This window comes from Embiotoca jacksoni, unplaced genomic scaffold (genome assembly GCF_022577435.1).
Source record: "Embiotoca jacksoni isolate LCO1_2020_lvr unplaced genomic scaffold, fEmbJac1.0.p SCAF_72, whole genome shotgun sequence".
Classification (NCBI taxonomy): Eukaryota; Metazoa; Chordata; class Actinopteri; family Embiotocidae; genus Embiotoca; species Embiotoca jacksoni.
In genome coordinates this window covers 205,792-222,427 of record NW_027185428.1, presented here as the reverse complement: position 1 = coordinate 222,427, position 16,636 = coordinate 205,792, and the positions used below count along the sequence as shown (strand labels likewise).

The 16,636-nt window shown below is 41.2% G+C and overlaps 1 protein-coding gene across 1 annotated transcript in view; it reads right to left on the bottom strand.

The window, feature by feature from the left end:
* kcnh3 (potassium voltage-gated channel, subfamily H (eag-related), member 3) overlaps positions 1-16,636 on the bottom strand; it is a 147,016-nt gene that overhangs the window by 50,391 nt on the left and 79,989 nt on the right. The window contains 1 exon segment of the mRNA XM_069177374.1: positions 4,911-5,144. Within this exon segment, the coding sequence (XP_069033475.1) occupies positions 4,911-5,144 (234 nt within the window).

Sequence of the window (16,636 nt, the reverse complement as noted above, 5' to 3'; positions counted from 1 at the left end):
AGTTAGGTGCTACTGGTCTTTGAAGCTTTAGAGTCATTTCAACATGCTGAAGCAATTTGCTGTCTACTTTACTCCTACCAACTACTTTTAGAAACATTAACACAAGAGTCACTTCTATCTGAAGAACAAAAAGTCATAATAGACGGAGAATCCAGCAACATTACGTATCACATAAAATATCTTATTTGAGTAAGTGAACAGTAATTGGGACATTTATGTTCACAACTTCAGATTTACTGTGATATGCTGCAGAATACTGCAGATGGAATGCACATGTGAATAACTCCTAAGTAAACCAGGCTGAGCTCTTATGTTCAAATCCCTGTGATTATTGACATGCTGTGTGAGATCCATAATATCCATGCTACAAGCTCAAAACACATTTGGACTACAGACCAGGTGCTCAAGGAAGAAAGTGCAGTAAAACAAATCCACAAAAGAAATATAGGCTAAGGATGGACAAATGGATAAAGTTACTCCCTGTCACTCACTAACCTGGTTTGCTAACCGTTTCTAATGGTCTGTGTGTTGGTAAGTGATAACAATGAAAATATTCATGAAGACATGGTTTTACTTCACCATTTGAGAGGACATTATGGTCCCAGAACTTTTCCATGTGAGACCATATATCAGATGCAAGAGTACCATGTGCCTGCAGCTATAAGGAGACTGTAATCACAGCTTCCCTTCAGCCTGGACCAAAAGCTATTTTCCTCTGCAATCTCTCCCCTTGGAATTCACTAGATCCCCTTGAGGGTAGGTACAGTGTGGAGAGTGAAGATAGGAGAATAGATTCACAAGTTGCACAAGTCCGTGGGTCGATGGAGAACTGGAATACCACAGAAAACATATCCCTTCAGTGGAGGACACTTCCAACCGCCATACTAAGGTTAAAACAGCTGGAAATGCATCTTTTGAGGAGTCTAGCAGACTTATTGAATTGGAAACTGTAGTCGCGGCTGAAGGCTCGGTCGTGGACAAATGGACAGTTAGACTCATTGGCTCCGACTGGTGGTTCTGCAGCACCTGGTATTCCCAGGTGGTCTGGTTTCCCATCCAAGGACTAACCAGGCCCGACCCTGCTTAGCTTCGGCAATCAGCTGAGATTGGGAGCACTGACTGATAGCACGGACTGGAAGCAGAAACAGGGTACAGGAGCAGGAGCAGGGGTGAATGGCAGTATCTGGCAGTATCTGGCAGTGAATAGCAGTAACTCGCAGTATGGACTGACCCCCGATGACTGCAGGGCAGGGCAGATATAGTCTGGTGAGGTGATCAGTGGGATCAGCCACCTGCGGGTGGTGATTGGGGAGAGTGGTAGCAGCTGCTGGGACCGGTGAGGGGTGTGGCCATGGGAGGTGACAGGAGGCGGGGAGGGGAGGACGCAGGACACATGGGGACACAATAACAGACAAGGGAAAGACAGAAAACATGAGGAGAGGTGATTGGGGACAAAACAGAGGAGCAGACAGGAATCCTGACAGGAACATGATGGTAAACGATAGCAGTTGAAACAGGATGTACCGTCTTCGGCTCTGCCTCTCCGTGCATAACTACAAGATGATATTACTCTTCAGTGGTAACATAACTAGTAACTACTGTGGCATTTCAATATTTTTCTTTTCCTGCTGCTTGTCCTGCTTTTTATTAATTGGCTCAGTTTAAAAATGTACTTTATTATATGAAAATGGAGTAAGTAAAAAAACATTTTTTGTTAATCTGATAGATGGAAACATGCTAACACCAAGAGACATTGGGCCTGTTTAGGAACCAAAATGACAACAGAACAAATTTAGCAATGAGAGAAGTAAGGTCCTGTGAATGCTTTAAATAAGTACCTCTATTCTCTTTTGAAAACTGATACGAGCTTTTTGTTTATACTTTGGCAAATTACCAGCATAAGTATTAAATAATGACCTATTATCCATGACTATTTGCAGTAAATCCCAGACAGCTATCACTGGTTTACTGTTATAAATAAATCAATAAATAACAATATCCTCAGGATCTGTAAATAGTATTGAATGATATTAGAGTTTCTTTTATGTTTTGTTTATCTCTGAAGGAGCATGATTATTAACTCGTGTAGTATTTTAGCCTCACATCTCTCTCTCTCTTCTCTGATCTCTAAAATGTAGTTTCATGTTTAAAATATTTACAAATGGGAACAATACTATTATGTTAAAATTAATTAAATACAACCTTTTTAATAATTAATATTATGAATATTAATAATATATTCGATGTATTTACTTGAAAGTATCTATTTCAACTCAACCTTGTTGAACCCTTTAACAAACAAAACCTAATCTTTCTTTCAGTAACTCTTGAATTTGTGTATTATTCTCAGTCATTTCTGTGTATTTATTGGCCTGTGTTTAAAACGTAACTACAAAGTATATCATACAGGGTATCATGTTGATGTGAGTATTTTATGAGTATGTGCTTGGAAAATAAAATGTAATTTTGAAATTGTGCCACAGGCTTTGGTGAGAGAACCATGATGATCTGAGCTGGATATAAATTTGTTCATTTTTTCCCTCGCTCCCCTGGAGAACTGCTCAAATGTTAATATGAGCTCGTAGAGAGCTGATAAAAGCATGAAACACTCCTAATTTGTAATTTGTGTGTGTTTGTGAGAAACAAGCTTTTCCAAGCCTCTGCTGCTTTTTGTTATAGGCTTATATCTCAGAGGAGCAGATGGCGCCGCTATCCCTCTACTGCTCCTCCATCCATACGCACTCACTGCCCTTATATTATATTTGATTTGACTGAGCCTCTGCCTTTTTAGCTCCTCACTCTCTCATCATCTATAACAGCTGTGATTCATTAATAATTAAAGAGTTGATGAATGAGAAGGATTTCTTCTAGTGTTCTTTCACAAGCCTCCTCTCCCTCAAGAATTTTAATTTTCCTCTTTTCCTTTTGCCCACTTCGTCTCCTCTGCTCTCTTCATCTGTCATCTCTGCCTTCAGCTGACTCCGACACTCTCACCAGCCAAACCACATTCATATTAGTAGACACGTTCTTATCATTGGATGGCATTCACAACCTTTTGACTGTTAACTGCTGAAGCAAATGTATCAATTTCAACGGGAGAACATGTATATTAATATGATATACAGTACATGTAATGAAATATATATATATACACATAATGTATATATGTATATATGTAATGTATGGCTTGTTGACATATTTCTCACAATAGTTTCCTCAGTCAGCAAAGTTACATCTGGCAAAGAGTTCAGTCTGTTCATACGAGGTTTCTCAGATGGATCGCTTTAAAAAGTCATGAGAATTTCTTAAAAATGTCGTTCTGTTTTTTTTGCTTATTTAACCGATGGTATTTTTAAGAAAGCCGTGATCACACTCTCACATTTACACCTCGACGCTGCCTGGGACACTCAGTGTTATCAGTTGGCCACTGAGCGAAGTCCACCCTGGTAGCTTTCTAAAACTTTCACAGAGGTACACAGTCGGTCAAAAATACCACAAAAACAATACGTTTTTTTTTACATCTGAACACAACAGCATCTTACGACTGTGGTCGTAAGGTTGTTTTTGTGCATGTGTATTTTCTGTTGTTGCAGTATGAATGAGAGTTGGGCCCCGGGCAGATGACATCGACTACTTGAAGCCAACCATGACGTTGCTCGAGGCAGGAGGATTTCCCCCCAGAATCCAACCGGCCACATACACACTGCGACTCATGACTCAGCATATCTTTAGTGGTGAAGCTTGTCGAGGTGAGCTGCCATTTCTGCTGACCGTTTTTTCCTGTTTGGTTTGGTTAGGAAGGTTAGATTTTGTGGTTTTTGTTTCATTGAATTTTGGATAGGTTAGATGATTACGTTCATAAGCGAGTTTTGTTTTGTTTGTTGTTTTGGCCTTGGCTCACCCTGAAGGCATTTTTAGTTCAGACTTGTTTTGTAAACTGTACAAATAAATCATTAATTGTATAAAAACGCTTCCCCGTGATCCTATGGCTGCTTGGGACCTCGGGGAAAAACGGGGCTAAAAGTGATACCCATGTTATGTCTTGGCCACCCCTAGACGGGGCATAACAAGCAACAATAACATTATGTTTGTCATTTAAGAATAGAAATGTAGGCGTATGTTACAGATGATGAAAGCTATGTACTGTATAAAGAGCATCGCCTCTCTTTACGCACCGAGGGCATCATGAAGGAACTGAAACTATTCCTCACTGCAGAAATGATCATTTGCAGCAGTTGTTCAAAAAAAGGCTTGAAAATCAAGTCGGCTCATTCTTGGAAGAAAATATGAATTCAACATCATCCAGTGATGAAGATCTTGTTCTGCTCCTCTTCACTCGACAAAAGGAGAAGAGATTTCGGTTGGTTAGCTAAACCTGCTGTGACACTGATGGCTGCTTACTACAACTCTAAAACAACATAAAGCGATCACTATCCTGATATCCTGGTTGTTTGGAAATGCTTCGTCGTTGACATTGTTGTCTTTGTGATTTCAGTACAAGTCGTCATATTACACCAATCACGATAACATGATGACTTGTGATGTGACCTGTTTCACTTCCACAGTGTGATTGGTTGACACCTGAAAATCAACATCATTTCAAAATAAAAATAAGTAACATTTTGCAACATAATATTTGCATTTTATATTGAAGTGCACATAAGAAAAGCAACAGGTCCAAAAATATATATACATATAATAAACTAATTGCATGTAAAAAAAAAAAAAAATGCCTTCCGTGTATAGAAGCTAAAATATGCTTTAAAACGGGCTCTTTTCAGAGAATTTGTGATTTTGAGTTGAGAGGTTTGCTACTACTGACAGTTTCCCCGTTTTCAGCCAATTTAACTCACACACACTCACTCACACACACACTCACACACTCACACAGATTTGTCGTGCAGTCTCACCTTCCTTCTTGTAGAAGACCAGTTCGGTCTTGAACTCGCTCCTGTCATCCAGGGCTCCTTGGATTTGGGCCGTGGACCGGTCGCTTGTTTCCGGGCCGTACAGGAAGTGACATGTGCAGCTCTTCTGCATGAGCTCGGCACGGGCGTAACCAGTGAGCTCACAGAAACCGTCAGAGCAGTACACGATGGGGTAGAGCGACTGCACCTGGGCGTTCCCCAGAACAAAGTTGCTGTCTGTATGGAGAGAGGAGAGGAACAAGAGTCATTCAGCATCTGACACATAAAACATAAAGCCCTTATGTTTTGATCACATGCTCAAATACTTTTATTGTTGCACTATTTCTATTTCTGATGGTGAGAGTATGTTGGATTTTAATTAATAATTCTGTTTTAGCCCGGGTTAAATCTTAGTCCTGCCAAGACTAAAGCTCTGAGGATAACACTGAAAACTTCAGAGACAGTTTCAGCAGATAAATGAGTGTTATATTGTAAATCCAGTATCTGCAGCTTGAATTCAAAAACTATCCAAGACTATAAAACTGAGACTCACACTATATATTTATTATTATTCTACAATCCTTAAAGAATAAGAGGTTTAAAATGATGCAGCCTGTCAGTGAGAGAGGAGACGAACCGCTGGAGGAACAGCTGGAGGAACAGCTGGAGGAACAAATGGAGGAGCAGCTGGAGGAACAGCTGATGGAACAGCTGGAGGAACCGCTGGAGGAACCGCTGGAGGAACTGCTGGAGGAACAGCTGGAGGAACAGCTGATGGAACTGCTGGGGGAACCGCTGGAGGAACCGCTGGAGGAACAAATGGAAGAACAGCTGGAGGAACAGCTGATGTAACCACTGGAGGAACCGCTGGAGGAACAGCTGGAGGAACCGCTGGAGGAACAGCTGGAGGAACAGCTGATGGAACCGCTGGGGGAACCGCTGGAGGAACCGCTGGAGGAACAAATGGAAGAACAGCTGGAGGAACAGCTGGAGGAACCGCTGGAGGAACAGCTGGAGGAACAGCTGGAGGAACAGCTGATGGAACCACTGGGGGAACCGCTGGAGGAACCGCTGGAGGAACAAATGGAAGTACAGCTGGAGGAACAGCTGATGGAACCACTGGAGGAACCGCTGGAGGAACAGCTGGAGGAACAGCTGGAGGAACCGCTGGAAGAACAGCTGATGGAACCACTGGGGGAACCGCTGGAGGAACCGCTGGAGCAACAGCTGGAGGAACAGCTGGAGGAACAGCTGATGGTACCGCTGGAGGAACCGCTGGAGGAACAGCTGGAGGAACAGCTGGAGGAACAGCTGATGGAACCGCTGGAGGAACCGCTGGAGGAACCACTGGAGGAACAGCTGATGGAACCGCTGGAGGAACCGCTAGAGGAACAGCTGGAGGAACAGCTGATGGAACAGCTGGAGGAAAAGCTGGAGGAACAGCTGGAGGAACCGCTGGAGGAACAGCTGATGGAACCGCTGGAGGAACCGTTGGAGGAACAGCTGGAGGAACAGCTGATGGAACCGCTGGAGGAACAGCTGGAGGAACAGCTGGATGAACCACTGGAGGAACCGCTGGAGAAACAGCTGGAGGAACCGCTAGAGGAACAGCTGATGGAACCGCTAGAGGAACAGCTGGAGGAACAGCTGGAGGAACAGCTGGATGAACCACTGGAGGAACCGCTGGCGAAACAGCTGGAGGAACAGCTGATGGAACCGCTAGAGGAACAGCTGGAGGAACAGCTGGATGAACCACTGGAGGAACCGCTGGAGAAACAGCTGGAGGAACAGCTGGAGGAACCGCTGGAGGAAAAGCTGGAGGAAAAGCTGGAGGAACAACTGATGGAACAGCTGATGGAACAGCTGCTGGTCTACAGAGCGAGAAAGAATAATTGATCGGATGAAGTAAACACTGTTGAGAGTCATCACAAAACCTTGAAAGATTTTATGAATTGATCCACTCGACCTGAAGTTCCCATCGTGTGTCCAGCAGGAACATTATCTGCTGTTTACTGACTGCACACACAGCTATGCTGTCTGGCTGTTGAATGGTGGTCAGCAGAATACAGATGTGTTTGTGTGTGTGACTGTGTGTGTGTGTGTGTGTGTGTGTGTGTGTGTGTGTGTGTGTGTGTGTGTGTGTGTGTGTGTGTGTGTGTGTGTGTAGGATTAAAATAATAAACCAAAGTTCCCATGTTTTTTGTAATGGAGGACCATATACCAACACGGGGCGGCACGGTGGTGCAGTGGTTAGCATGGTCGCCTCACAGTGAAAAGGTTCTGGGTTTGATTCCGGGCCTTCCTGTGTAAGTCTTCAGGTTCTCTGTGTGCCTGCGTGGGTTCTCTCGGTTCTCCAGCTTCCTCCCACCGTCCAGAAACATGCTATCAGGTTCATTGGTGGTTCTACAAATGTCCCTCAGGTGTGAATCAGAGCGTGAACGGTCTTTGTTTCTGTCTGTTGGCCCTGTGATGGACTGGTGACCTGTCCAGGTGAACCCTGCCTTCGCCCCCGTGACCCTGTTCAGGGTGAAGTGGGTATAGATGATGGATGGATGGATACCAATATGACATGATGGATTTTATACGACAAACTACGGCGCAGAGGAAAACACCATATTAGGCTTTGAGCTACACGGCCAACACTTGATATTGTTGGATAAATTCATTGTCAATATGATATTTTCAACATTTCAGCTGGCAATTAAGGAAAATATTTTCCTTTAGGACACAACTATTATTAATCCTCATGAGATAAATCATGTTACAGCAGCACAACAAACACAATATGATGTCCTGCACCAACACAATCTAATTTAGGATCCTAAAATGATCAAGTGGTCGTCATTAGCTCTTTTCAGTCTTCCCAGTCTGAGTCATGTTTCTCTTCCTTTACTGATCCGGGTCCTTGTCACTCACTTCTAGCTGCATGTGTTCAGATGCACCGCTGTGATTGGTCCTTTGAGTTACTGTTCACAGTTGTTTCTGCCACAATTCTGAATTCAGAGCTGCTTTTTAATGAATGTCTTGCTGTTTGTCTGTTGCTGTTATGTCATTTCCTGTGAGTTCATATGGCGTCGTGACTTCAATTACACATGACAAGTGCTGGATCTGACATTGTGTCTATTGTTTGTGCGTTTTGTTGTCATTTGTATTCTTGTCTCTGATCAATGTGCACTTATCCACAGTTGATGCTTTTTTTCAGTTTGATTGTCACAATAAAGTGTTTTTATTTGTTGGTTAATAATACAGTATGTTTTGAACTGAGCATGTCATTTATATCTTACACTTCTCAGCTGTGCCTCTTGATTTGACAAAGACCTACACCCTTTCAAGTGTAGGAATATCTATGATACTTATAATCTGCTAGATCTGATACCACTGCAACAACTTATTCATGAATATAAATTGAGTTTCAGCCACTGGTTTCCTTATAGGAGCTTGTTGGTTTGAGATTCATCCGTTGTTTCGACTTGGTTTGGTTTTGGATGATTTGGGATTGGTTAGTCAGAACTGGAGAAGATTTGTTTCAGACTAAACTGTTGATGCTGAATGCTGATGTTGATGGTGGTATCCGCAGGGTGCACAGAACCTTTGTACAGTTTCCGGTTTGTAAAAATCACCAACTCGTGAAAACATCACATGACTTTTGGCACTGCATTGTTTCTATTTACCTTCCTGCTGCCCCAGTGGTGGTGGAAAATAACAGTTTTATAGCCACAATATATCAGGCAACATATTTCAAAATTTCAATAAAGCTTGCCCTCTAGGGCAGACAAAAATCAGCAGCTTTTTTAGTTGATACATCTTTGCTATGTATCAGCTAAAAAAGTTTTTAAAACAATAAAAAACATTCACAACGGAAGAAAACATCTTTTCTAATTCTTTATTTACCTCTAAGACCTCTCAAAGAGAATTTGCTTAAAGGACATAAATTAGCTGCTGTTCAGACAGACTTACAACAGTGTTATTTGCTAGTATTTGTATAGTTTGTTCACTTTTAATCCAGCGTGTCATACCGACGCGAATGAGGCTGGCAAACCTGACGTCTGAGACGACACTCCAGCGTTTAAAACACACAAAAAGTCGAGTGCATTTGCTGCAATGCATTTGTCTCCTTAGTAACTGCAGGAGTCTGAACCAAATGTCAGCGCATGAAGATCGCAGGGCTGAGTGACTCACGAACACCACCTCACTGTGCACGTCACCAAGACCTCAACGCACTTCAGCATGAGGGGAAAAAGCACGTTTGATGCACTGATGTCACGATGCTCGTGTGATTTTCATGTAAGACCATCTGATGAGACTGTTGGACGGAGTAAAGCAGGAAACAACATATGATGGACACACCTGACTGGACCGTTTGCAGCAGTCAGACTCTTCTGTGTCCTTCTGTTACATGATTGTATGGGTACTATCATAACATGCATGTGTGCACTATGATACACGATACGCAAAGTAAAAGCTGTGTGTGCACTGAAATGCAGCCTTCGGCACCACCGAACCCGGACAAATAACAAAGCTGCTGCTGCCACTGTTTCTCTGAGTCTCCAGTCTCATCAAGTGTTCAGGAGAAGGATATACCTCTCTTTCTGGGAAACATCTGACAGACTACCTGAACAAAATCATAAATGTCAAATTGTTGAAGCCCGTCTCTGGTGAGGCCTTTTGTCCAGCCAAGATCTAAACTAGCCACTTATAAAATGCTATAGAGCCTCATATAATGTGGCAGTGTTCACAGTTAGTGTTTAGCCCTGTTCTTACTCTTTTATAAAGTGTTGCTTTATTAGTAAATGCAGGGACAATCAATGGATAAACTCTTAATATGCTTTTCAGTCTCAACTTAAAAGACTTCCGATTTCAGCCATTTAAACTGTCCTATGTCCTCCTAAAGTTCTCACTAAACATTATGACACACCAAAGGATGTGTTGGGACTTCACTCAATGTCAGGATATATGTTTTATATAATGTTTGAATATATAACAAACAAAACAAAAAGATAGTAGTAAGACATAATTTGCTTAAATTTAAAAAGATATAAAAATGTTATTTTATTCATTTTTATACCAGAGTATTTATGATCCAAAATAACAAACAAAAAGAGAAATGTATATTTCAGTAAAAATATAATTCACTAAATAAGACATTATTGGTTAATAATTGATAAATACCACACAAAAGCCTTAAATACAACAAGTATTTCAAATTACATCTGCAACCAACTGTTAAGATCTGTGACACACTGAAGCTGCAGCTGCTGTTTTAGGGCATTGTGTGAATTTCTAATGAAATGACTGCCATGTATTCTATTTGTTTAAGTCTAAATTGTGGAGGAAAAACTGCATGTGCACCTTAGAGGAAATATTCTTCTTCTATATTTTATCTTGAGTGTGTATGAGTGCAATGGGATGAAAATTTAAATGTCCAGCTCTCCCTGGCTCTTCCTCTCTCACCACCACATCTGCCCTGAAGCACTCATTTCCATTTCTATGAAGTGTTTTGAGAAACTGGCTCTCCTGAACATCAAAGACCAGATCCCAGCTGGTCCAGACCCCTCAAAAAGGCTTAAAAAGTGGAGTGTTGTGTTAGTGTCTTACTACCTGCTCAAAGGTGAGCAGTGATTCCACAGGAACACCGTAGTCATCATTTCTCCTTGTTTGCCATTATTCACAACACGTTGTTAAGTTGCAGTCTAATGATTGTAACAATGCTTAAATACTTGTTGAAGGTTTAGAGGAAAATTGTGGTTATACACAGCAAATTTCTGGAGTGAAATATCCTGGAGTTCAACAAAGAGTTTGATTTTGTGAGTTTATTTTCTAAGTTAGACTCCAGCTTGTGTTCAGAGACTCTCTGGTAATGTTCTGGGGTTCATTCTCTGAGTGTTGAGAAGCATCATTCAACACAAATCTGTGTTAACTGCACAGCTTTGTTGCCGTATTAGTATTTCCCAGCATGCCTTAGTTATTTCTTTGTAATTTTTGAAAATAAAGCAACCAAGTTAAATCCAAGTGATGGGCAGAAATTATATTTAGTTTTGTTAAAACATGCTGTTTATTAATATTTCAATGAAGACATAATGATAAATAAAATGAGGCTATCATTCAAAACCATAAGTGTACAAGGGAGGAATGTAACATAAACCAATCACAGTTGCATTATTAAAAATCAGTTAGATTGTAATTTCTCAAAGTTTTCATGCAGCATTAATTGTTGCAGACTGAATATAATCACACTGAATATAATTGTTAAATATAAATTAGTGATGAATATGTTGTTATCTTGTTGTCAGTCTGACCTGAAACCTTTATAGTGTGATGACACTTTAACTCCATGAATGTCAAACAATTCACACATTAAAGTGTTGACTATTAACATTGTGAAAGAGTTCATATTCAAACAACTCAAGGTTAAAGTAGAATTTACTCATGGGAGTCGAGTTTTAACTCCCAGAGTTCAAGGTTCAACTCCTGAAAAGTGTTAAAAATCAACTCCAAGAGACGAGTTCCTTCCACTCTGCTTCAGTGAATTCGATGTCTCTCATGCAACAAAGCAAAAAGAGTTGATTTGAACTCAGAGAGTTTATTCAAAAGATGTGAATTTGCTGTGTAGATGTTAATTTAGCACAGCAGGTGTCAAACTCATCCAAAGAAAAGTTCAGCACTGATGCAGCACAACCACTAATATTCTCACTTTCATCCAATGCACTCTTCTTCCTTGTCAAAATCTGGTGTCTACATTACCCACAATGCAGCTCAACTGCCAACATTTCAGCTGGAGAATTGGACATTTTATGTTAGAAGCAGCTAATGTATCGTCGGGCTGCGACCTGGAGCTGAAACGGGCAGCAGGTTGACGAGTTCTGGTGAGCTGACTTCATTCTAATTCCACACCGCCAGATTCTTCAGCCCCGGAGCGACACTCCCTCCAGGCAATGATCATAAATTGTAAGGTGCAGGATCGTCGTCAATCACGCACCTTTTTCCCAGATATACTGTGCTGTAAAAAACACCGAGCATCGGCTCTACTTCTCAGAGAAACTCAAGAATACACAATCTCATGCCAGGTCTTTGAAGTGGCTGGTTGATCACTGTGTAGTAGTCGTAACTACATAATCGCCAGTATGTTTTTAAAGCTTTCCACTCTTCTCCTCTGATACCGTCAAGCGCTGCATTTACTGTGACATCTATTACACTGTTGCTCTTTTTTGCACAAAATTAGTGAAGAAATACATGTCAACAGAAGTTGTTGCACAAGTACAGTACAAAGCCTCTGAAAGTTATCATCCTCACAACATCAGTGTTTCCAGAGCAAGCAGTGTCTGAAGATATGTGACTGCTTAATCTTCCTCTGAGATATGATCATATAAAACTGTCTCTGCTGCCTCGCCGACGGTTCCTGGAGTGAATGTGCTGTGAGGGTGAATGATTGGAAAAGTACTCTTTCAGCTGTTTCTCCTGTACTTTCATTCTTTGGCTGTCTAGTGATTTCTAAATGCGCTTTACTTGAACAACAAAGTAAGAAGAAAAAAATGGCCTCAAGCAGCTAGATGCTAGATGCTTTGTATGACTATCTGGTCTTCAGATTCCTGATTTCAGAGATGACTTATTTTTTCAAACAAAACACTTTTTAAACTTCTGCTTTCTAATTTGGAGTGGAGTTCCCACGAGTGGTGTTGGTCATGGCTCCTGATATCTCATGACCGACACCAAACACTGCCTCTCATGGAGAGCCTCAGCAAGGCGTTAGAAATGCAGCATTACACTGCAGTGAAAACAGGTTTACAACATATTGCATTTTTTTAAACCCTCATAACACATTTCTTGTAGATCAACAAAATAAACAGAAGGTAACAGTAAAAATTCCTCTGTGCAATGTCAGTGTGTTCGCTCTTGTTCAGACTTATTCAAGAGAAAACGAGGGAGGCCAAGGGTGCTTCATTTTGATTAACATAAGTTAAGGCGGACCCGAGACCAACAGACGAGCTGATACTTCAAGTAATAAAATGTCCTCCAAGTGTGGTGGAAAACGTCACTCAAGCACCTGTAACAGAGTAAACGTTGCTGACTGCAGCCACTGAATCTGCATACACTAATGATGAACTTGTAATCTATTCATGTCTTTATAACATTGCTGTTAAGTGAAGGCACTTAAGTGATGTTGACAGACTGAGGTGCTCCGTTTGTCAGGTCTGCTTGGTAGAAGGTTGCAGAAGCACTTTTTGTGGTTATAAAATTATGCAGGCTGCTCTGCATTTATCAGCCTCTGCTAGTTACATACATACAGCACAAATGTTGGATATTTGCAAAGCTAATTATTAATTTCCAGAGGGTGTTAGATTTGTGATAGACAGTCGATGTAAGAGCTGCAGCTGAAGAAGAGATGGATCGATCCTGCAAACATGCCTAAAGGCAAAGCAGCTGCCCAGCGTTGATGAAGTATCTCACTGGTTGGGCAACAACTGGAGATGATTACAGGATTGGACTGTGTGTGTGTGTGTGTGTGTGTGTGTGTGTGTGTGTGTGTGTGTGTGTGTGTGTGTGTGTGTGTGTGTGTGTGTATGTGTGTGTGTGTGTGTGTGTGTGTGTGTATGTGTGTGTGTGCGCATGTGTCAGTGTATGTGAATAAGAAAGAGAGATGTGAAGGCTTTGCTTGTGCTGCTTGTATTGATTGTTGAGCTACCATGTTACTGGATTACCAGAGCTCGCCAACCAAGTTGTGATTGGATCATTCCTCCACCCCCCTAACTTGTGATTGGATTGCACGACATCTAGTCTGCTTGAAGTGATTCAGAAAATGTAGAGGTAAACAAACAGACTGAAATGGTAACCAAGCTTACAGACTTTTATATGTATTCCACACCGTGGTCATGGCCCTGGTCGCCATCGGTGCCCCTCAGAGTGGAAGACAGTTGGACCAGTTGGTACCACCTGTTTGGTACCAGTACAATAGTTTGAAAGCATGTGCACATGCATCTGCATTTGCATAACAGCCAATCAGAACAAGGTCTTGCTGAAATGGTCTGTGTTTGGCTTAAAGTTGCCCTGACAAGCTACATTTTATAGAATACATTCAGCTTTACACAAAACAAAGTTCTCAAGGAGTGTCCCGTGTGGAAGACAGGGTCGATCCAACCTTTGTTAAATGGATCCATATCTCCCCTACAAAGCCTAATCTACTTCCAATCATGTAATGTAAGTCAAAGAAACCCCATTGCACTCCATGAAAGCATTGCAATCACCTCCCACTGTGCCACGAGGACGTGAACTGAGGTTGCACAAACGAATTAAATGCAGCCAGCAGTTTCAGTTAATGATGTGACAGCACTTGTCAAGAAGTGGTTTTAGTTTAAAGGATGGGCCCAGAACCTTTGTAAAAACCCCTGGCAGAAATATTATGGACCTACAAAGAGCTGGAAGGGGCTTAAACATGCAAAACTGCAGAGCTGGTTTAATAATGTCAGTGGGATGGACTTGACAGTCTCCAATGATACATTTCTCTCTTTCGTTATTGTCTACATCTGAGACAATAACACCCTTTGTATGGTCTTTGAAATATAAATCCCTTCCTATTAAAACTTGTGTATATTTGTATGAAAAAAACTTAAATGACGCATTACTCAGGCTTTGATGCGCAAGCAACACAACAGGAGATAAATATTGTGTCGTGAAAGATGGATACACAGCATGAGAATGACAAAATACCAGTGCAGAAAACTGAGGAACAGTAGATGACCTGATCTGAGACAGAAAGCTGAGTTATGTACAACCCCGTTTCCCAAAAAGTTGCCACGTTGTGCAAGATGTAAATATAAAAAAATGTGATTATTTGCAATTCATGTACTGTCGTATTTTTTCAGAAAACAAGTTGTTCAATTATCAAATAAATATGGGTTTACAATCAACACATTCTGTAGTATTTATATTTTATACATCAACTCCTTGTATGTCTTTTTGTTGTGTATTTGCCAGTTAAACCTGTCCAAGCTTTTCTTTTTCACACGACACACATGCAGAATATAGTCGCAGCGCCATTAACTGAAACAGGAGGCCCCTTCATGTTCGACAGAGGTAGAAAAATGCTGCCTCCAGTTTCCAGTCGACGGACACTGTCAGATTTTAAAACAGTGGCTACAAATCTAATTCAGATAACATTAGCTCTGTGGATCCATTTTTAATGTGCAGATGACTGCTTTTAAAATGAGTAAAACAATACTCATATATGTATATATATATATATATATATATATATATGTATATATATAAAGCTTAAATTAGAGCAGATGAACATGGTTTTTTCCACCTTTTATGATTTTCTTTTACACTTGTCTCTTGGGTTTTTTTGGTTTTTTTTCAACACTACAAAAGCAAACCCCCCAAACGTCTTATATTTATGGAGTATTGGTCTGTATGCACATTATTTCAACATGTTGAGAAATCTAGAGCTCCACAAGCTGAATGTGCCTGTTTATGGTTCCTAAGCTATGATTAGACAATCACAATTGCAGGGAGGTTTTTTTTATATACCGTACTTTCCGGACTATAAGCCGCTACTTTTTTCCCACGCTTTGAACCTCGCGGCTTAAACAATGACGCGGCTAATTTAAGGATTCAACGGGTTTGGAAAGTCTGGACCGCTGCGTGTTGAAGAGGGCAGCATGAGCTCAGCGGGGAATTTGTCTCCGGATGAAAGTAACGAGAGCGACAATGAAAACGATCCAACATCGGATGAAGCGATTCTGAGGCTGTTCAACTCCGACACCGAAGGAGATGACTTCAGTGGTTTCAGTGCACAGGAGGAGGAAGATAGTGACGATGACTTTCTTGGTTGGCTACTGTTTACCACTCATTTTTATTTTTGTTACGAGCCGTGTTTCGTTAAAGCCTGTGTAAAGTTCATTTGTTTCAATGTACCGGTCGGCACCTGTGGCTTACAGACATGTGCGGCTTATTTATGTTCAAAATAATTATTTTTTAAAAATAATAAATTTTATATTCAGGTGTGCTCAATAGTCCGGAAATTACAGTATATAAATTGAATCATATCTGTGACTACTATTTTTAAAATACTGATTAGGAACACAGTAACACTTTATTCCAACCAACAGCACAGCTGCAACTGTACAGGTGTAACTCCTTCAGCCTGCAGCAGAAACTCATCAGCTGCACAGCTGACTAACACAAGATACAGCTCTCACAGTAGCTCACTAACATGAGATAGAGCTCTCACTAACACTAGAGCTCTCACAGTAGCTCACTAACACAAGATACAGCTCTCACAGTAGCTCACTAACATGAGATAGAGCTCTCACTAACACTAGAGCTCTCACAGTAGCTCACTAACACAAGATAGAGCTCTCACAGTAGCTCATAAACACAAGATAGAGCTCTCACCGTAGCTCACTAACACTAGATAGAGCTCTCAGTAGCTCACTAACACAAGATAGAGCTCTCACGGTAGCTCACTAACACAAAATAGAGCTCTCACAGTAGCTCACTAACACTAGATAGAGCTCTCAGTAGCTCACTAACACAAAATAGAGCTCTCACGGTAGCTCACTACTACTAGATAGAGCTCTCACGGTAGCTCACTAACACAAAATAGAGCTCTCACAGTAGCTCACTAACACTAGATAGAGCTCTCAGTAGCTCACTAACACAAAATAGAGTTCTCACGGTAGCTCACTACTACTAGATAGAGCTCTCACGGTAGCTCACTAACACTAGATAGA